The 23,605-nt window shown below is 47.5% G+C and overlaps 1 protein-coding gene across 1 annotated transcript; it reads right to left on the bottom strand.

Moving 5' to 3' along the window:
* Window positions 1–14,461: 14,461 nt before the first annotated feature.
* LOC146019627 (protein Hook homolog 2-like) lies at window positions 14,462–15,830 on the bottom strand. Its single transcript, XM_083152133.1, has 2 exons — window positions 15,658–15,830; window positions 14,462–15,017 (listed from the first exon to the last, which is right to left on the bottom strand). Exons 1-2 carry the CDS (start codon window positions 15,803–15,805, stop codon window positions 14,929–14,931), a joined length of 237 nt encoding a protein of 78 aa, XP_083008259.1. The 5' UTR covers window positions 15,806–15,830; the 3' UTR covers window positions 14,462–14,928.
* Between the last annotated feature and the right edge of the window lie 7,775 nt (window positions 15,831–23,605).

The raw sequence follows: 23,605 nt of genomic DNA, 5'->3' as shown, positions 1-23,605 counted from the left end.
GAGAGGCCAAACCAACCTCAGCTTAAAACCTTTTTAGAGGGTGAAATCACTCAATGAAGCGGGAGATTTAGAAGCCCGATCACCACAGGACAGACACCACACTGGGCGATTTCTGTACAATATACGGGTATTTACACTACCAATACTCGCTGTTGATGGCAGATGTCGGACTGCGAGCCGGATATATACTGGGCGACATTTATAAACAGCGGTAAAGACGGCCAACCAACCAGATTTGTATTTCCTTCATGGCGGACCCGGTCTGCCTTCCTAAGACTTATACATGGATTCTTCACATTTGCACTGCTTCTATCTAAAGCAGGCATGTCCAAACTAATGCCACCCCAGTTGTTGTGAAACTACAAGTCCCATCATGCTATTAGGGAATGCTAAAACCATGGCAAGGCATGCTGGGATGTGTAGTTTCACAACAGCTGGAGGACCATAGTATGGCCATGCCTGATCTAAAGTGACTATGGGGCCGATTCAGGCTTCCGCCTGAAGGTAGTGAGCGAAGATTAGTCGCTCGCACCATGGGGGTGTTTTCTGGGGATCCCCCTGGTGTTGGAATACTCGTTTTCTGTGGGAATGCAGCCTTCGCACTCCGAGAAGTGACAGCAAAGGTTTGGGGAATGCATTGGGCGAGAGTAATGCTGAGCCAATAATGGGTGCCAAAAGCCATCAGCACCGGTCATGGCACTTACACCTTGCCCGTGTTTGGTGTAGTAGATGCCGATGAAAATGGCGGACGCTATGCATGTGCAGGACAATAGGTCACAATGCTGGGTACATGCCCATGGAGCGTCCTAGGGAGGTCTCTCCTGTGTACACCCATTAATGCCCACTCAGCCCCAGAAGAGGATGTGCATGAGAAGAATCTCTCGGAAGCAGTGGCATTGCAATGGCCCCCGCAGCATACTTGCCTACTTTTGAAAACCAGTTTCAGGGAGACTCCTATAGCATATCTCACAACTTTCCGCGGTTTTCGGGGGACGTTCCCGCGTCCCTCCCGCGGCCGGCAGTGTCCAGCGGCGAGGGGGGGGAGTATTGCCCCTCTTGGCTGGTGAGCAGCGGTGAATAAACGCTGTGCACATAAGCACAGCGTCTATTCCCGCAGCTAGGGGGCTGGGGGCATGGCTAGAGGTTCACAGAGCCCCTGGGTCATGCCCCCATAGCATCAAAACGGGGGCGTGGCCTCGCGGGTGACCCGTTAGTATAGGCCACGCCCCCAACGTTTTCCTGCGCGCAGTCCCCTGTCCCTCCTCCGGCTCCCAAGAAGTTGGGATGTATGTTATACACAGCCCCCCATATTACAATATACACAGCAACCCCACACACACATTGCACAATTTGCACAGTTACTCCCCCATATGACATTATATACAACTCCCTGATACTATAATACATTATAAACAGCCTCCCCCTATATTACATTATAAACATCCCCACACACACACACACACAGTTTCTCTCTCATATATAACAGCCCACACTCCCCAGTACACACAGCACTCACCTGGCTGTGTTGAACCGTGTGTGTGATGGGAGCAGGCAGTGTGGTGAGGGGGCAGCCGGTGACAGGAACAGGCACACCCGCAGGAGTAGGGCTGAGGCACGGAGTGTGGTGGGCAGAGCCAACTCCGGAAGCTCTGGCTGCTGCTATGGTGACTCTCCTGCAGTGCTCCTCCCGACTTCCTGACAGCAGCTCGGCCACTCATATCACCGCGGTGGCCGGCAGTTAGTTATGTTGCCGCGCAAGCCCCGCCCCCTACGTTTCCGGACGCGTGGGAGGGTAGGCATGTATGCCCCGCAGTGGGTGCTGGGGGTCTACTTTACGCCACTGCCTGGACCTGCAGATACTTGTCTGCAGTCCTGTCACACCTGCCTCCATTGAAAATGTCCTTACCAAAATGGCCACCACCTGAGACGGGGGGGGGGGGGGGACGACATTTTTAATGGGAGCAGAACCTCCCAAAATGGCCACCACCTGAGAGGGTGGGGGGACACATTTTTAATGGGAGCAGAACCTCTGGCAATGAGCAGGATATGGAACAGGTGTTCAGGCCTATAATGTTTGCAATGCAAAGGATTATAAAATGCATGATGAGGATGTGTTGGCGTGGGGCTATATGGTGGTGTGATGTATATCATTAGCATGTAATTCAGAATTAACCCATATTATTCTGAAATAAAATTGGGAAGCAGTCGCCTTCCCCAATCCTATTCTCACCCTGAAAACACATTTTGCACTGATATCTGGTTGTTACCTGTACCACCTCCACTTGCCCTCTTTAGGTTTGATAATTCTCCCCCTAAGCCTCTGACTCTCACAGATCCCCAAAACTTTTGATATTTGCATTGGGTATGGGTCATAGGATCAACATTTTTCTTTATTTAAAGTGCACATTTCAAAATATTGTCATATCCAGGATTCAAACCCACGACCTTCCATATTGCAGTCAGACACCTTGCTCATGGCGCATTTTTTTTTTTTTTCTGTTTGGGAAGTATGCTCGTCTTTTGAATTGTGTGCCTTGAGTAAAGGAATGTGTCACTGAAGGTGCATAGAGATGTGAGGAGTAGATGATGGTGGTTAGGTAATTAAAGAGGAGGAAGATGCAAATAAGATTGATCGAAACATAAAATTGACAGGTGCTGCAGAACACAAATAATAATATGACTATGTAGATTTTTTTGAGTTCTACAGAGTGGATAGGGTGCTGCCTATGTAACAAGGTTCCCCGTTCATTTTTCCTTGCTGCCTGCAAACCAGGAGACTGCAGGACTAGATAAGTCTTGCTCTGACATGACTTAAAAAAAAAAAAAAACAATGTAAAGATTGTGCTCCCTGTTCCTTCAATGCTTATTACATAAACAACAAAAGGAAGTGTCAAATTCCGGACATAGGATTTCCTTGAGATGCAGTGAAGCCAGCACTTTATTCATAGACGCCCTTCCAGCGTGCGCAGGCAAGGAGCAGGGTCCTGCAGATCTGAGCACACTGAAACAACAACTCCTACAGATATAAAATATTAGTGGTCACATTTATATAATGATAATGTGTCCACCCTTCTGGGTACAGGCCAAATGGTCAAGGGGGCCTCGTTCCACACTGCCTGTATTCAGAATAGACAGTTACACTGTGCTGTAAAATAGCAACCCCCACCCATCATTCCTACCACTGGTGCCATCATGCTTCCCACAGGAGCCATCCTTCTGAAGACATAGGGTGACATTCTATTGGATGCGTATTTTTTTTTTTGCGATTTTTTTCTCAAAAACGGCCGAAATCGCATGTTTTTCCATTTTCGCATATTTAATGAGCTGCGAAAATATGAAAAAAGTGCGATTTTGGCCAACAAATTTGACATTCTGGAAATGCGATGGCTGTTTTTCGCAGCACATCGCATCCAGATGTTTTCACATTTAAAAGTATACAAATCGCATATTTAATGGTATGCGATTTGTATAAATGTGTCTAAAATTCGCCCAAAAATCAGACCAGGTTCTGATGGGCGAATTAGCCAGAACCCTGCACAGATCATTGAGATCTGTGCAGGGTTCTGTTGGAAAAAAAAGGTTAAACAGTTCAAATAAAAAAAAAAAACAGCGCGGGGTCCCCCGCCAGAGCATAACCAGCCCCGGGCTCATTGACCCGGTGCTGGTGACATAAAATCACGGTCCCCGACAAATAGGGGTCCCCTTGATTTAATGAAACCAGTACCAGGCTCAAGGTCCGGCGCTGGTTCCCGAAATATGGGGGACAAAATGACTAGGGGTCCCCCGCATTTCAAGAACCAGCACCAGACCCAACCAGCCAGCAGGGTAATGCCACAGCCGGGGGACACTTATTATATAAGGTCCCGCGGCCAAAGCATTATCCCCGTGGCTGGTCAGCATGGGCAGGGGTCCTGGGGAAGTGGGGACCCCCCCAATGAAGGGGTCCCCCCCTCCAGGACTTACCAGCCCATGCTGAAAGTCCGGGGCTGTCCCCGATGCCCCTGGGCGGTGGGCTGGTACCCGCTCACGGACTGGAGAGGCACAGAGATGTTTCATCTTCCGCACCTTTCCTCTGGATGATTCTATTGGCCGCCTTGCGGCCAATCAGGAGCCAACTTTCTCGGCTCCTGATTGGCCGCTAGGCGGCCAATAGAATCATTCTGAGGAGAGGCGCGAAAGATGAAACATCTCTGCGCCTCTCCAGTCCGTGAGCGGGTACCAGCCGGGAGCAGCGCGTCTGCCGGAGAAGATGCCGGGGTCGTCGCCGGGGACTAGGTGAGTAGGATTTCCTTCCTTAGGTACCCCTTTTGGACTACTTCGGATCCTGGACCCCGGAGACATCAGCCCAGGACCCCGGACCAGCCCCGGAACCAGGACCAAGGCCCCGGAACTGGACTCTTCTGCCCTGGAGCCCCGGACCCAGGGACCGACCTACGGGCTCAAGGTAGGTAAGTATCAGTATGTGTGTGTTATGTATGTATTAAACTTTTATTTTTCAGGGTGTCAGTGTGTTTTATTTAACTATTTTTTGTACTGTAGAACTACGAGTGCCAGCGGGCCCTTTAATGCCCCGCATGCTGGGACTTGAAGTTCTCCAAGTCCCAGCATGTGGGGTAGGCTTGCTGGGACTCATAGTTCTACAGTAGAAGACATTAGTTTTTTTTCTTTTTTTTACACTTTGCATCAGCCCGATGCCCACCACCCAGGGGCATCGGGGACAGCCCCGGACTTTCAGCATGGGCTGGTAAGTCCTGGAGGGGGGGGACCCCTTCATTGGGGGGGTCCCCACTTCCCCAGGACCCCTGCCCATGCTGGCCAGCCACGGGGATAATGCTTTGGCCGCGGGACCTTATATAATAAGTGTCCCCCGGCTGTGGCATTACCCTGCTGGCTGGTTGGGTCTGGTGCTGGTTCTTGAAATGCGGGGGACCCCTAGTCATTTTGTCTACCGTATTTCGGGAACCAGCGCCGGACCTTGAGCCTGGTGCTGGTTTCATTAAATCAAGGGGACCCCTATTTGTCGGGGACCGTGATTTTATGTCACCAGCACCGGGTCAATGAGCCCGGGGCTGGTTATGCTCTGGCGGGGGACCCCGCGCTGTTTTTTTTTTTATTTTAAATTGCGATTTCCTGCAAATGTGCGATTTTCAGACCTGAAAATCGCACATTTTCAGGACTAAAGAAATCGCACCTAATCGCACTATTTGGCCCGTTTTTCGCATCTCATTAAATATGCGAAAAACGGCCCAATCTTGCGATTTTCAAAAGTGCGATTAGGTGCGATAAAAAAAATGTGGATTTTACCGCATACCATAAAATGTCACCCATATACTCTGTACAAATGCTGCTTGTCCTGAGTACACGGATGCTGCTGTAATCTACTACTCAACATGTCCTTGTCTGATAAAATAAAGCTGTTGGGGTCTGGACCCAATATTCAAACTGGAAAATGAAAGCATTTGAACTTTACACTGCGGTGTACATGGTACTGGATTGGATGCAGCCATGGCTAAGAGGGGGTATACTGGATGACTGTCTAACAGTCGGGATCCCAACCAAAAGGACTATTCTCTCTTGTGGGGGTCCCGACCCCCATAGAGGGAAATAGAACCTGTGGCGAATGCAGTCAGCCTCTAAGCCTGCAGCGTGGCAAACACAGCAATCCTGCAAGGGGATTTGTTTGCGCTCACCCCAGTGGCGTAACTACTGTAAGGCAGCCCTAGCAGCCGCTTGGGGGAGCAAGCGGCAGTGGGGTCTGTGTGGGCGCCAGCACCCGCTTGACGCACTGACATGCTGCTGCCTGCCGGCTGAGCACCGGAGGTGAGTCAGCCATGAAAGAGTCGACAAATCCCCCCACTGATTCAATTGACTGTACACAGAGCAGGCTATTGGCTACTGTGTACAGAATGGGTGGGCGGATGGGCGTGCTAGGGCGGCCTGGGATGCGCCGGAGCCAAGGGAAGCAGCAGTGTCTGCTGGTCTCTCTTCCTCTATCCTGCTTTAGCTTCTCCACTGGGGAAACACGCTGCAGAGGAGCCCAGGGGGCGCCACAAACTTTTTGGCAGGGGGGAGCAAAATTTATAGTTACGCCACTGGCTCACCCCCCCAGGCGGAGTACCGGTGGCTTGGATTCTGATGTTGGTATACTGACCACCGGGATCCCAAATTTTAGAGACGTGACCACTGTATAGTGATTGAAAACGTTTGTACTACTGTGTGTATGTTTAAAAAAGGGGCAGACTAGATGGGCCAAGTGGTTCTTATCTGCCGTCACATTCTATGTTTCTATGCATTATTCCCCCTGCACGGCAAGCCTAGGCTGGGTAATTAGTAGAGACAGGATTATATGCAACAAAAAAAGCTCGAAATATGCATGCAAATATGCATGAAAAGCTTCAAAATATGCAAAATAAAAAATACAAAATATACAGTAATGTATAGTTTTTTATTTAAATCAGCATACAATTAGTAAGCAGTATATGACCAGCAGTAAAATATATATATAATGCCCCCAGCAGATAAATGGATATAATGCCCCCAGCAGATAAATGGATATAATGCCCCCAGCAGATAAATGGATATAATGCCCCCAGCAGATAAATGGATATAATGCCCCCAGCAGATAAATGGATATAATGCCCCCAGCAGATAAATGGATATAATGCCCCTAGCAGATAAATGGATATAATGCCCCCAGCAGATAAATGGATATAATGCCCCCAGCAGTAAAATGGATATAATGCCCCAGCAGATAAATGGATATAATGCCCCCAGCAGATAAATGGATATACTGCCCCCAGCAGATAAATGGATATAATGCCCCCAGCAGATAAATGGATATAATGTCCCCAGCAGATAAATGGATATAATGCCCCCAGCAGATAAATGGATATAATGCCCCCAGCAGATAAATGGATATAATGCCCCCAGCAGATAAATGGACATAATGCCCCCAGCAGATAAATGGATATAATGCCCCCAGCAGATAAATGAATATAATGCCCCCAGCAGATAAATGGATATAATGCCCCCAGCAGTAAAATGGATATAATGCCCCCAGCAGATAAATGGATATAATGCCTCCAGCAGATATATTGATATAATGCCCCCATCAGATAAATGGATATAATGCCCCCAGCAGATAAATGGATATAATGCCCCCAGCAGATATATTGATATAATGCCCCCATCAGATAAATGGATATAATGCCCCCAGCAGATAAATGGATATAATGCCCCCAGCAGATAAATGGATATAATGCCTCCAGCAGATATATTGATATAATGCCCCCATCAGATAAATGGATATAATGCCCCCAGCAGATAAATGGATATAATGCCCCCAGCAGATAAATGGATATAATTCCCCCAGCAGATAAATGGATATACTGCCCCCAGCAGATAAATGGATATAATGCCCCCAGCAGATAAATGGATATAATGCCCCCAGCAGATAAATGGATATAATGCCCCCAGCAGATAAATGGATATAATGCCCCCAGCAGATAAATGGACATAATGCCCCCAGCAGATAAATGGACATAATGCCCCCAGCAGATAAATGGATATAATGCCCCCAGCAGATAAATGGATATAATGCCCCCAGCAGATAAATGGATATAATGCCCCCAGCAGTAAAATGGATTTAATGCCCCCAGCAGATAAATGGATATAATGCCTCCAGCAGATATATTGATATAATGCCCCATCAGATAAATTGATATAATGCCCCCAGCAGATAAACGGATATAATGCCCCCAGCAGATAAACGGATATAATGCCCCCAGCAGATAAACGGATATAATGCCCCCAGCAGATAAACGGATATAATGCCCCCAGCAGATAAACGGATATAATGCCTCCAGCAGATAAACAGATATAATGCCCCCAGCAGATAAATGGATATAATGCCTCCAGCAGATAAATGGATATAATGCCCCCAGCAGATAAATGGATATAATGCCCCCAGCAGATAAATGGATATAATGCCCCCAGCAGATAAATGGATATAATGCCCCCAGCAGATAAATGGATATAATGCCCCCAGCAGATAAATGGATATAATGCCCCCAGCAGATAAATGGATATAATGCGCCTAGCAGATAAATGGATATAATGCCCCCAGCAGATAAATGGATATAATGCCCCCAGCAGATAAATGGATATAATGCCCCCAGCAGTAAAATGGATATAATGCCCCAGCAGATAAATGGATATAATGCCCCCAGCAGATAAATGGATATACTGCCCCCAGCAGATAAATGGATATAATGTCCCCAGCAGATAAATGGATATAATGTCCCCAGCAGATAAATGGATATAATGCCCCCAGCAGATAAATGGATATAATGCCCCCAGCAGATAAATGGATATAATGCCCCCAGCAGATAAATGGACATAATGCCCCCAGCAGATAAATGGATATAATGCCCCCAGCAGATAAATGGATATAATGCCCCCAGCAGATAAATGGATATAATGCCCCCAGCAGTAAAATGGATATAATGCCCCCAGCAGATAAATGGATATAATGCCCCCAGCAGATAAATGGATATAATGCCCCCAGCAGATATATTGATATAATGCCCCCATCAGATAAATGGATATAATGCCCCCAGCAGATAAATGGATATAATGCCCCCAGCAGATATATTGATATAATGCCCCCATCAGATAAATGGATATAATGCCCCCAGCAGATAAATGGATATAATGCCCCCAGCAGATAAATGGATATAATGCCTCCAGCAGATATATTGATATAATGCCCCCATCAGATAAATGGATATAATGCCCCCAGCAGATAAATGGATATAATGCCCCCAGCAGATAAATGGATATAATTCCCCCAGCAGATAAATGGATATACTGCCCCCAGCAGATAAATGGATATAATGCCCCCAGCAGATAAATGGATATAATGCCCCCAGCAGATAAATGGATATAATGCCCCCAGCAGATAAATGGATATAATGCCCCCAGCAGATAAATGGACATAATGCCCCCAGCAGATAAATGGACATAATGCCCCCAGCAGATAAATGGATATAATGCCCCCAGCAGATAAATGGATATAATGCCCCCAGCAGATAAATGGATATAATGCCCCCAGCAGTAAAATGGATTTAATGCCCCCAGCAGATAAATGGATATAATGCCTCCAGCAGATATATTGATATAATGCCCCATCAGATAAATTGATATAATGCCCCCAGCAGATAAACGGATATAATGCCCCCAGCAGATAAACGGATATAATGCCCCCAGCAGATAAACGGATATAATGCCCCCAGCAGATAAACAGATATAATGCCCCCAGCAGATAAACGGATATAATGCCTCCAGCAGATAAACAGATATAATGCCCCCAGCAGATAAATGGATATAATGCCCCCAGCAGATAAATGGATATAATGCCTCCAGCAGATAAATGGATATAGTGCCCCCAGCAGATAAATGGATATAATGCCCCCAGCAGATAAATGGATATAATGCCCCCATCAGATAAATGGATATAATGCCCCCAGCAGATAAATGGATATAATGCCCCCAGCAGATAAATGGATATAATGCCCCCAGCAGATAAATGGATATAATGCCCCCAGCAGATAAATGGATATAATGCCTCCAGCAGATAAATGGATATAATGCCCCCAGCAGATAAATGGATATAATGCCCCCAGCAGATAAATTGATATAATGCCTCCAGCAGATAAATGGATATAATACCCCCAGCAAATAAACGGATATAATGCCCCCAGCAGATAAATGGATATAATGCCCCCAGCAGATAAATGGATATAATGCCCCCAGCAGATAAATGGATATAATGCCCCCATCAGATACATGGATATAATGCCCCCAGCAGATATATTGATATAATGCCCCCATCAGATACATGGATATAATGCCCCCAGCAGATAAATGGATATAATGCCCCCAGCAGATAAATGGATATAATGCCCCCAGCAGATAAACGGATATAATGCCCCCAGCAGATAAATTGATATAATGCCCCCAGCAGATAAATGGATATAATGCCCCCAGCAGATAAATGGACATAATGCCCCCAGCAGATAAATGGATATAATGCCCCCATCAGATAAATTGATATAATGCCCCAGCAGATACATGGATATAATGCCCCCAGCAGATAAATGGATATAATGCCCCCAGCAGATAAATGGATATAATGCCCCCAGCAGATATATTGATATAATGCCCCCAGCAGATAAACGGATATAATGCCCCCAGCAGATAAATTGATATAATGCCCCCAGCAGATAAATGGATATACTGCCCCCAGCAGATAAATTGATATAATGCCCCCAGCAGATAAACGGATATAATGCCCCCAGCAGATAAACGGATATAATGCCCCCAGCAGATAAACGGATATAATGCCCCCAGCAGATAAACGGATATAATGCCCCCAGCAGATAAATTGATATAATGCCCCCAGCAGATAAATTGATATAATGCCCGCAGCAGATAAATGGATATAATGCCCCCAGCAGATAAATTGATATAATGCCCCCAGCAGATAAATGGATATAATGCCCCCAGCAGATAAATTGATATAATGACCCCAGCTGATAAATTGATATAATGCCCCCAGCAGTGACACAAATACTGTACTGCACTGTAAGTGCCAGTAACACTCACAGTTGGCCCACTCTCACTCTTGTGTGGTTGAGAACACTGTTTAGTGTAGCTCAGAAGCGCCACTGACTCCGGCTTCCAGCACCCGCACGGCGCCCAATGATTTCTCGCATGTCAGCAGAGTCGGGCAGCCTGTCAGCGCGGCGGGTGTGGGATGTAGCTGGAAGAGCATACACACTGCACTGTTTAGCAGCGTATCAGCTCTTCCACCCACATCCCACCCCCCGCCGCTCTGACATGCCGCTCGCTCAATCCTTTCCTCTGATGGGCGCTTCTGTCAGCCTATCAGAGGACTCGGCTTACAGATAGCAGAAAAACGGGCAGGAAGCTAGGGTAAATGCTAGGGGAATGAATACTGTTGTACTGGCCACGCTCAGCCGCCGACGCTCAGCGTTCCACTGGCAACCTGTCAAAATATTCACAATCAGGACATTTAGGTGAAATATGCAATTACTACTAAAAATCGGACAAATATGCAAATGCATATGCAAATATGCAAATGCATATAATCCGGTCTCTAGTAATTAGTAACCCTCAATGTGCATTCTAAATAATTATTGCAACAGTCTGATAGGTTGAGATAGGTAATACATTTAGTAATCAGAGCTAGGTGACGTGAAGACTATGGCCCTTATTCAGATCTGATCGCAGTACAAATTTCCTGGAAAGGATAAGGAAGAGATCATGAGAAATACCCTTAAGAAAGAACCGTCGTACGCAGGTATTACTGATCCCGCAACAAAGGACATTATATCCCAACTCCTGTGCAAGGACCAGACCCTCCGGCTCGGGGTAAACGGCAACGTGCGAGAACACCCCTACTTCTCTTCAGTTGCATGGCAAAACATAGAGACTGGAAAAACAGCGTCTCCACTCAAACGGCACATGTGCAAGGCACATGTGCATGGTACAGATCAACAATGTCCCGTGTCTTACAGCGAAGCCTACAAAGAACCGATTCCTGCCATGGACCAAAGCCTCTTTGACGACATTCAATTTGTGTGCCCTAAATGGGGTAAAAGCTATCATAACGTGCCAATGGAGCTAGATACCATATCATCAGTTAATGGCGAACTGCACGACAAAGAATAGACACCTGTTGCACCTGCTGCCTGCTCCGTCCTCGGCTACTTCTCCGGAGATGTACCGTGTTCCACCTGTCCGGTACAGTTCTGCTAACCGACTCTAAGCAGTCACGACTTTCCTTGTCTGTAGTTTGGTCTGAACTACAATGTCATCTGGGGATTAGGGCTACTGGCGACACCCCACAAAAAAAACGACACTGGGCAGCCACCTCATGGGTGTGTTGGAAGAGCTGTTAATTATTTTTGAAAGGTTTATAGTTATAGTTACACCCATCTCATTGATAAGAATTAAGCTGGGTACACCCTAGTTCCTGCTTAGCGGAGCTTACAATTTTTTTTTTGTTGGGGGGGTGGGGGGGTGGGGCTATTTAACCACTTTACAGCTCTAGACCAGCATCGTCTGGAAAGTGGAGAAATGTTTAGCTTCATTCAGAGCTATAAATGATAACTATGCAGCTGGAAAAATCCCCCACATTCCCCATGCAGGCCGTTATATTCAATCTTCTAAACATACCAGGTAAGGAATATATGGCTAGGAAAAAACATTTGGTATCCCAATTGCACACTGAGTGAAACATAACTTCATAACACAGAGATTTTGGTTGCGTATATCTGCAGATATAGGGCTAAGCCCCCAGGCCGTACGTCAAGGCATCTCTGTCACTGGGGGTCCCTAATACTGGGTATGGGTCTGGGGTGTGGGCCCCCAACATGCCGACACAGGCTGAGTACTCCAGGGCAGCACACAAATGAAAATTAGTAGGGGTTAATAAGAAGCACATAGGTGCTATGTAGGGAAGTGAAGGTGTGATTAAAATACAAAATATATACAATGTGATAGGAAAAAATAAGTGTTAGGGTGTGCTGACCTGGAGCAGACCAGCCATATCAACATGAGGGGGACCACACTCCCAAACCCATCCCATTAGCAGTAACATATATGTCTGGGCTTAATAGCCCAGTATAAGGCCACATTATAATGGCTTACTACATCTGAGAGACAGCTTACCTGGAGATACCCCTGGCTTCTCCAATGGCACTCAGGTGTCAGCAATCCCTCCTAATGCTGACCCATCTATGCCTCTCAACTGCACAACACTTTTGTTGGTAAGCTGCTCAATCAGAGGTGTGTCACTCAGGTGCCAAAAGGGAGGGGCAATTCTGTCTAGGAAAAAACATTTGGTATCCCAATTGCATACTGAGTGAAACATAACTTCATATGTTTCACTCAGTGTGCAATTGGGATACCAAATGTTTTTTCCTAGACAGAATTGCCCCTCCCTTTTGGCACCTGAGTGACACACCTCTGATTGAGCAGCTTACCAACAAAAGTGTTAAGGAATATATGGCTGCCATAATACATACTTCCAAAACATTTAACAAGATCTGGTCTCCATGCCGACTTCTCAAAACACCCCCCCCCCCCTCCCACACACTCTTTCCTTATGTCTTCTCCTTCTCGACCTACTCTTGGTTCTATTGCCTTTGACGGTTCGCCGCACGGTCATTGTGAGAATTTTTCCCCTTATCTTTAAGTCTAATAAAACTGGATCTGGCTTATTGTGATATTACTGCTACTGTATTTTGTTGTGTTGTGTCGAATTTTATGGCGATTCATTTAATACATTGTATTAAAGAAAAAAAAAACACACCTACATACCTATAAACGTAACCGACATGAAAGGTGGCCCTTCTTAGCTTTGGGCCCCATAGCAGCTGCACCCCCTGCCCCTATAGTAGCTACGCCCTTGTATAGAACACATGGAACTGACAGGGAAGGGGTCCCCTCTTAGCTTTGGGCCCCATAGCAGCTGCACCCCCTGCCCCTATAGTAGCTACGCCCTTGTATAGAACACATGGAACTGACAGGGAAGGGGTCCCCTCTTAGCTTTGGGCCCCATAGCAGCTGCACCCCCTGCCCCTATAGTAGCTACGCCCTTGTATAGAACACATGGAACTGACAGGGAAGGGGTCCCCTCTTAGCTTTGGGCCCCATAGCAGCTGCACCCCCTGCCGCTATAGTAGCTACGCCCTTGTATAGAACACATGGAACTGACAGGGAAGGTGGCCTCTTTCAGTTCTGTTACCCTTCTAGTACATACAGTGCCTGTTTGGCTCTTAGTCTACCTGCTACCACTATTCCCCACTCATATCATTACTATGTGCTGCTGGGTACCCTGGTCCTTCTGATGTAACTCTGCGCACCGGATCCGAGTCGGGCCGGCTGCACATAACACTTTCTAAAACTTATGTGCAGCCTCTGGGCGGGGGGACACTGCAAGGGCAGTGACAAGCAGGCAGCGAACACAGCGGTAGCGGGCAGGGGACGCCTGTGAACGGAGAGCTGGGCAGGACGATCAGGGAGCTGCAAGGAAAGAAAAAAAAAACAATACAAATGAATGGGCAGCCAGTGATTGGCTGATTGCTCTCTCAACCAATTGCCGATTCGTTTGATTCGGTCCATTAATTAGTATTGGGGTGTTTTTTCCCCTTGCAGTTTCCTGATCCTTCTGCCCAGCTCCCAGTCCCCCCCCCCCCCCCCCGGCATCCCCCACCCGCTGCATCTGTGTCCGCTGCCCCGCCTCTCCAATTGCCTGACTCACCAGTGTCCCCTATCCGCTGCCTCTTTGTCCGCCTCTCCCCCTGCAGCTCCCCGGGAGTTCCATATGATAAATCGCATTCAAAACATGGCACATCAAGTGCCTAATCGTGTCTGACCCCTCCAGGGGGGGAGCTGCAGGGGAAATCAGGTCCAACTTGGACAAGTTGGACTAATGTATGGGGGCCTTTAGCCTGTGGCCTCCTGCTGCCTCCTCATATCACTATTCTGTTGGGGACTCTGCTCCTTCTACCATACAACTTTTAGCCTCTGGATTCTTGATGCATCCATTCCACTCCTGCTGTTTTACTTTACAAATACAAGACTTCAACAAGTACAGGTTGGCTCAACTCCTGAAATACTCTGTGTTGCTGTGCATAGTCTGATAATCCAACTGGCCTAGAGTCAATCTAGTCTCACTAAATTACAAGTTGTGGCCACACATCAGGCAAGGGATAAATAAGTCATAAAGCAGGTGATCTCTCTGCAATTCCAGGCCTGAGAGCCCCATTCCCTGGACCACTGCTCACCTGAGTACGTCCATCTCATCCCTGAGGGACTGCGCCTCATAAGCCAGCCCGGTTACATCTTGGTTACGCATGTGCAGATCCTGAACCTCCCGATCCAGATCCTGACATCGCTGTCTGTAGTCATCTCTCGCGCTCTCCAGCCTGAAGTAAGCCCAGAAACATCACAAGTTACCTTCTATGCGGCCTCTCACAGAGATCATCCAAAGCCACTGGGGGCACATGGACAGCCATTCATTCTGGACATTTAACCACATAGTCATAGTTTGTTTTTGTTTAGGGAGTGCTCCCCACAGGGCAGGATTTTTGGAGGGGGCTCCCTAAAAAAAAAAAACACAGATGAGTGTCCCAAGGCCGGGCAGCGCTTTCTGGAACTTACCCCAGCAACCTGGCTGTGTATGGCGTGACGTTAGCAAGGTCAAGCCGCAAACAGCCAGGAAGGAAGGAGCTGGGGCCGGGCAGCCGCAGACAGGCAGCGGCTGAAGCGGAGCTCATTGCTCAGCTCAGCGGTGCTGCCCAGAGCCAAGGAGGGGGAAAAGACAATGGCAATCCTGGAAGTGTTAGCACTGAAGCATAGCCTGGAAAGCTGCCTGGATTACCACTGAAGGGGTTAATAAAAATATGTTGCAACTGCTATAATCCCTATAATTTACATGTTCCCATATAGGCAGCAAAAACCGCCATCAAGCAAGCCCCACATGTACCGGATCGCAAAGCTCCTACAGCCATGCGTAAAGCAAGCGCTGGTCCTCTTGACCGTTAGGCCCCACCCTTCTCCCGTTACCGGTAGTTTCCTCCTGCAGTTGCTCGATCTGACTCTGCAGCAGAAGCAGCTTCTTGCCAAACACTGGTGTCCCCGTGCCCTCTTCCGACTGTTCCTGCTGCTCCTTCAGGTTTCTGTTTTCGCTCATTAGACTCCTCTTCTCTTCCATGAGCACCGACACCTGATGAAGCGAATGAGGGGGGGAAGGGGGATCGGGCAACACAGGAGGGAGAGGAGCAAGGCCCACAGAGTAAGAAGGGTTTATTAAAGAGCACATAAATAAGGGGTTAAGAGGAAAGTGGTAGTAACAAATATGGGATTCCCTACCAAATCCTCAAACAATGGATCGGCCCAAAGACTATGAACATAGTAACCGTGATCTCTGCGGGACATTGTGGCAAGATACAACTCTCAGCAGTGCTGACTGGCCATGTGACAGGATGAAGGTTCCAAGATGCAGCGGGGGGGGGGGGGGGGGAGGGGATTGAACAGGGAACGTACATGCAGCAATCTGCAGACTTTTCACCCCCATCCCCCCATGCCATGTGTTCCACAGGTTTAGATCCCTACCATACTTAAAGATAATAAAAAAAAGTCTGTGCCTATAGCACAGGTTCTCAAACTTGGTCCTCAGGACCCCCACACAGTGCATGTTTTGCAGGTCTGCTCACAGAATCACAAGTGAAATAATTTGCTCCACCTGTGGATCTCTTAAAACGTGTCAATAAGTAATGATTGCACCTATCGGGTGACCTGTAAAATGTGAACCATGTGGGGTCCCGAGGACCGAGTTTGAGAACCCCTGGCTTATAGGTTCGGACTATGTATATGGCTTTTGTGTAAACTGGTTTCAAACAGTCTGGAATGAATGATGAATGAATCTTTCCTGAGCCCTCCTGACTGGACCATTTAGTAAATGGCCAATGAACTGTGTTTGAAAATGACAGTTGGGATTGGATTGGTTGGTGCTTTATCTCCTTTTGCCTGATCTCCACTTTATCTCTTCTCCAGGCTTAATACATCTGCCCCATTATCGGTTGTCCCCATTAAGCCAAATAGGGCTTCCGGATTACTGAAGCAGCACTAAGCACTAGATAGATATAAGCTACATTGAGCAAATAACTCCTTGTAGGACTGGTGGAAAACATTGGCAATATTAAAGAACACATTTAGGTTTTCTAATAGTTAATTTCATAACTGGTGAAAATAAGTTTTAGAATTTGTAAAGAAAAAAAACAAACAAACAAAAAAAACACCTCATATCAGCTGTCATAATGTAGGTGACCTTTAGAACTATGCTCCATTGTGACATCACAGTTACCGATGACATCACACAGCTGCTGAAGACACAGAGTCTCAGATGTGATATACAGTTCTTACTGGAGGTCACAGTTGCGATTTGTGCAAATTTGTTTTTGCGATAGTGCGAATTTGTTTTTGCGATAGTGCAAATTTGTTTTTTTCTCTAAGAGCCCTAGTCTTGTGACATAACATGGGTCCTATCAAGAGAAAGAAAGCATGGATAAAGAAAGGAAAGAAAATGCAGAGGAGAAGGAAAGTGAGCAGGAAAACAAAGCAGGCAGCGAGACACATGAGAAGAAATTCCTCATTGGTACCAGGTGTACAGAGAGGCTGGAAGAGATTGGTAGCCTTTATGACAAAGAAAAGAGATCAGTTCCTTAAATCATGTCGCAGATGTCCCAGATTTTGGCAAGTGAGAAAAACGAGAAACATGGCCATTGCTGAAGACCCAGGGGAAGGATGCAGCCATTGGGCAGGCCAGACAAACTTACCAGAGGAAAAGAGGTGCGATAAGAAGTTAAGCACTGTAGCTTTGCAAAGAAACTGGAATAGATTTGCTGGTTTTATTAAAGAGAAAAAGAGTCAACTTATAACAGCAATTGGCAGAGGACAACCAGACACCCTACCAGGTCAGCAAACTGCAGAAGGTCAGCAAACTGCAGAAGGTCAGCAAACTGCAGAAGGGCAACAAACTGCAGAAGGTCAGCAAACTGCAGAAGAGAGCGTTACTGTCCCCTTAACAGTGGGAACATTTACTTTCCACTCGCTTCTTGGAAAGGGAGGTTACGGCAAAGTGATGCTCGCCACAGACTCTGTTCATAAGAAAAGAGTAGCAGTTAAGATCCTAAAGAAAAGAGCACTCATTCAAAGTGCAAAGAGGAGAGCATCACTGGAACGGGAGTACATTATGACCGAGTGTCGGGTACTTCAAGTGGCACATGAGAGTCCTTTCCTGACCCGTGGATACGCAGCCTTCCAAACAAACAGCTATCTTTATTATGTAATGGAACTGGTTGGCGGAGGGGACCTCTTCGATTTTGGGGTCACGAACATGCTGAACCCATTGGCAATAAAATTTATTGCCACAGAACTGGTCTGTGGATTGCAGTTCCTGCACTCCAGAGGAATAATCCACAGAGACCTAAAAGCTGAGAACATTTTGCTGACAAAGAGTGGACATGTAAAGATCACAGACTTTGGTCTGGCCACGTTGAATGTATATGGAGAAACCAAGGACAGTATGATTGTTGGGACACGTGGCTATAAGGCTCCAGAAGTTTTATTAGGTGCACCATTTAGTGCAGGCGTGGACTGGTTTGCATTCGGTGTGATATTATATATGCTCACCCTACGAATGCACCCTTTTCCTGGAAAGGATAAGGAAGAGATCATGAGAAATACCCTTAAGAAAGAACCGTCATACGCAGGTATTACTGATCCCGCAACAAAGGACATTATATCCCAACTCCTGTGCAAGGACCAGACCCTCCGGCTCGGGGTAAACGGCAACGTGCGAGAACACCCCTACTTCTCTTCAGTTGCATGGCAAAACATAGAGACTGGAAAAACAGCGTCTCCACTCAAACGGCACATGTGCAAGGCACATGTGCATGGTACAGATCAACAATGTCCCGTGTCTTACAGCGAAGCCTACAAAGAACCGATTCCTGCCATGGACCAAAGCCTCTTTGACGACATTCAATTTGTGTGCCCTAAATGGGGTAAAAGCTATCATAACGTGCCAATGGAGCTAGATACCATATCATCAGTTAATGGCGAACTGCACGACAAAGAATAGACACCTGTTGCACCTGCTGCCTGCTCCGTCCTCGGCTACTTCTCCGGAGATGTACCGTGTTCCACCTGTCCGGTACAGTTCTGCTAACCGACTCTAAGCAGTCACGACTTTCCTTGTCTGTAGTTTGGTCTGAACTACAATGTCATCTGGGGATTAGGGCTACTGGCGACACCCCACAAAAAAAACGACACTGGGCAGCCACCTCATGGGTGTGTTGGAAGAGCTGTTAATTATTTTTGAAAGGTTTATAGTTATAGTTACACCCATCTCATTGATAAGAATTAAGCTGGGTACACCCTAGTTCCTGCCTCAGCGGAGCTTACTAAATTTTTTTTGTTGGGGGGGGCTATTTAACCACTTTACCGCTCTAGACCAGCATCGTCTGGAAAGTGGAGAAATGTTTAGCTTCATTCAGAGCTATAAATGATAACTATGCAGCTGGAAAAATCCCCCACATTCCCCATGCAGGCCGTTATATTCAATCTTCTAAACATACCAGGTAAGGAATATATGGCTAGGAAAAAACATTTGGTATCCCAATTGCACACTGAGTGAAACATAACTTCATAACACAGAGATTTTGGTTGCGTATATCTGCAGATATAGGGCTAAGCCCCCAGGCCGTACGTCAAGGCATCTCTGTCACTGGGGTCCCTAATACTGGGTATGGGTGTGGGCCCCCAACATGCCGACACAGGCTGAGTACTCCAGGGCAGCACACAAATGAAAATTAGTAGGGGTTAATAAGAAGCACATAGGTGCTATGTAGGGAAGTTAAGGTGTGATTAAAATACAAAATATATACAATGTGATAGGAAAAAATAAGTGTTAGGGTGTGCTAACCTGGAGCAGACCAGCCATATCAACATGAGGGGGACCACACTCCCAAACCCATCCCATTAGCAGTAACATATATGTCTGGGCTTAATAGCCCAGTATAAGGCCACATGATAATGGCTTACTACATCTGAGAGACAGCTTACCTGGAGATGCCCCTGGCTTCTCCAATGGCACTCAGGTGTCAGCAATCCCTCTTAATGCTGACCCATCTATGCCTCTCAACTGCACAACACTTTTGTTGGTAAGCTGCTCAATCAGAGGTGTGTCACTCAGGTGCCAAAAGGGAGGGGCAATTCTGTCTAGGAAAAAACAATTGGTATCCCAATTGCACACTGAGTGAAACATAACTTCATATGTTTCACTCAGTGTGCAATTGGGATACCAAATGTTTTTTCCTAGACAGAATTGCCCCTCCCTTTTGGCACCTGAGTGACACACCTCTGATTGAGCAGCTTACCAACAAAAGTGTTAAGGAATATATGGCTGCCATAATACATACTTCCAAAACATTTAACAAGATCTGGTCTCCATGCCGACTGTTCAAAACACCCCCCCCCCCCCCTCCCACACACTCTTTCCTTATGTCTTCTCCTTCTCGACCTACTCTTGGTTCTATTGCCTTTGACGGTTCGCCGCACGGTCATTGTGAGAATTTTTCCCCTTATCTTTAAGTCTAATAAAACTGGATCTGACTTATTGTGATATTACTGCTACTGTATTTTGTTGTGTTGTGTCGAATTTTATGGCGATTCATTTAATACATTGTATTAAAGAAAAAACACACCTACATACCTATAAACGTAACCGACATGAAAGGTGGCCCCTCTTAGCTTTGGGCCCCATAGCAGCTGCACCCCCTGCCCCTATAGTAGCTACGCCCTTGTATAGAACACATGGAACTGACAGGGAAGGGGTCCCCTCTTAGCTTTGGGCCCATAGCAGCTGCACCCCCTGCCGCTATAGTAGCTACGCCCTTGTATAGAACACATGGAACTGACAGGGAAGGTGGCCTCTTTTCAGTTCTGTTACCCTTCTAGTACATACAGTGTCTGTTTGGCTCTTAGTCTACCTGCTACCACTATTCCCCACTCATATCACTACTATGTGCTGCTGGGTACCCTGGTCCTTCTGATGTAACTGCGCACCGGATCCGAGTCGGGCCGGCTGCACATAACACTTTCTAAAACTTATGTGCAGCCTCTGGGCGGGGGGACACTGCAAGGGCAGTGACAAGCAGGCAGCGAACACAGCGGTAGCGGGCAGGGGACGCCTGTGAACGGAGAGATGGGCAGGACGATCAGGGAGCTGCAAGGAAAGAAAAAAAACAATACAAATGAATGGGCAGCCAGTGATTGGCTGATTGCTCTCTCAACCAATTGCCGATTCATTTGATTCGGTCCATTAATTTTTGGGGTGTTTTTCCCCTTGCAGTTTTCTGATCCTCCTGCCCAGCTCCCAGTCCCCCCCCCCCCCGGCATCCCCCACCCGCTGCATCTGTGTCCGCTGCCCCGCCTCTCCAATTGCCTGACTCACCAGCGTCCCCTATCCGCTGCCTCTTTGTCCGCCTCTCCCCCTGCAGCTCCCCGGGAGTTGCATATGATAAATCGCATTCAAAACATGGCACATCAAGTGCCTAATCTTGTCTGACCCCTCCAGGGGGGAGCTGCAGGGGAAATCAGGTCCAACTTGGACAAGTTGGACTAATGTATGGGGGCCTTTAGCCTGTGGCTTCCTGCTGCCTCCTCATATCACTACTCTGTTGGGGACTCTGCTCCTTCTACCATACAACTTTTAGCCTCTGGATTCTTGATGCATCCATTCCACTCCTGCTGTTTTACTTTACAAATACAAGACTTCAACAAGTCCAGCTGGCTCAACTCCTGAAATACTCTGTGTTGCTGTGCATAGTCTGATAATCCAACTGGCCTAGAGTCAATCTAGTCTCACTAAATTACAAGTTGTGGCCACACATCAGGCAAGGGATAAATAAGTCATAAAGCAGGTGATCTCTCTGCAATTCCAGGCCTGAGAGCCCCATTCCCTGGACCACTGCTCACCTGAGTACGTCCATCTCATCCCTGAGGGACTGCGCCTCATAAGCCAGTCCGGTTAGATCTTGGTTACGCATGTGCAGATCCTGAACCTCCCGATCCAGATCCTGACATCGCTGTCTGTAGTCATCTCTCGCGCTCTCCAGCCTGAAGTAAGCCCAGAAACATCACAAGTTACCTTCTATGCGGCCTCTCACAGAGATCATCCAAAGCCACTGGGGGCACATGGACAGCCATTCATTCTGGACATTTAACCACATACAGTAGTCATAGTTTGTTTTTGTTTAGGGAGTGCTCCCCACAGGGCAGGATTTTTGGAGGGGGCTCCCTAAAAAAAAAAAAACACAGATGAGTGTCCCAAGGCCGGGCAGCGCTTTCTGGAACTTACCCCAGCAACCTGGCTGTGTATGGCGTGACGTTAGCAAGGTCAAGCCGCAAACAGCCAGGAAGGAAGGAGCTGGGGCCGGGCAGCCGCAGACAGGCAGCGGCTGAAGCGGAGCTCATTGCTCAGCTCAGCGGTGCTGCCCAGAGCCAAGGAGGGGGAAAAGACAATGGCAATCCTGGAAGTGTTAGCACTGAAGCATAGCCTGGAAAGCAGCCTGGATCACCACTGAAGGGGTTAATAAAAATATGTTGCAACTGCTATAATCCCTATAATTTACATGTTCCCATATAGACAGCAAAAACCGCCATCAAGCAAGCCCCACATATACCGGATCGCAAAGCTCCTACAGCCATGCGTAAAGCAAGCGCTGGTCCTCTTGACCGTTAGGCCCCACCCTTCTCCCGTTACCGGTAGTTCCCTCCTGCAGTTGCTCGATCTGACTCTGCAGCAGAAGCAGCTTCTTGCCAAACACTGGTGTCCCCGTGCCCTCTTCCGACTGTTCCTGCTGCTCCTTCAGGTTTCTGTTTTCGCTCATTAGACTCCTCTTCTCTTCCATGAGCACCGACACCTGATGAAGCGAATGAGGGGGGGGGGGGGATCGGGCAACACAGGAGGGAGAGGAGCAAGGCCCACAGAGTAAGAAGGGTTTATAAAGAGCACATAAATAAGGGGTTAACAGGAAAGTGGTAGTAACAAATATGGGGTTCCCTACCAAATCCTCAAACAATGGATCGGTCCAAAGACTATGAACATAGTAACTGTGATCTCTGCAGGACATTGTGGCAAGATACAACTCTCAGCAGTGCTGACTGGCCATGTGACAGGATGAAGGTTCCAAGATGCAGCGGGGGGGAGGGGGGGGATAGAACAGGGAACGTACATGCAGCAATCTGCAGACTCTTCACCCCCATCCCATGTGTTCCACAGGTTTAGATCCCTACCATACTTAAAGATAATAAAAAAAAGTCTGTGCCTATAGCACAGGTTCTCAAACTTGGTCCTCAGGACCCCCACACAGTGCATGTTTTGCAGGTCTGCTCACAGAATCACAAGTGAAATAATTTGCTCCACCTGTGGATCTCTTAAAACGTGTCAATAAGTAATGATTGCACCTATCGGGTGACCTGTAAAATGTGAACCATGTGGGGTCCCGAGGACCGAGTTTGAGAACCCCTGGCTTATAGGTTCGGACTATGTATATGGCTTTTGTGTAAACTGGTTTCAAACAGTCTGGAATGAATGATGAATGAATCTTTCCTGAGCCCTCCTGACTGGATCATTTAGTAAACGGCAGAATGACACAGGCTGGTTACGCAGATAAGAACACACAGGCAAGGCACGATTCAGCATCACGCCACGCCCCCCCCCCCCCCCCCCCAACACAGGGAGCGCAGGCAGCCAAAGATGGCGCCCGGAGCGGCATAGGGGGGCGGGGCTGTTGCGGACGGAGGACCGAACGGCGGGAAGCTAGGGGGGGTAGGCAGGTATGCCGACCCCCATTTCACACCTGGCACGCTGGCCAGCCAGTCAGGGGGAGCGGGGGGGAGCTTGGCCGGGAAGGGGTTAAATGCACGAGCCGGCGGGGGAGGCAGC

This window comes from Crinia signifera, chromosome 7 (genome assembly GCF_055691185.1).
Source record: "Crinia signifera chromosome 7, ASM5569118v1, whole genome shotgun sequence".
Classification (NCBI taxonomy): Eukaryota; Metazoa; Chordata; class Amphibia; order Anura; family Myobatrachidae; genus Crinia; species Crinia signifera.
Note: the sequence above shows the minus strand (reverse complement) of the source record. Positions and strands in the feature narration are given on the sequence as shown.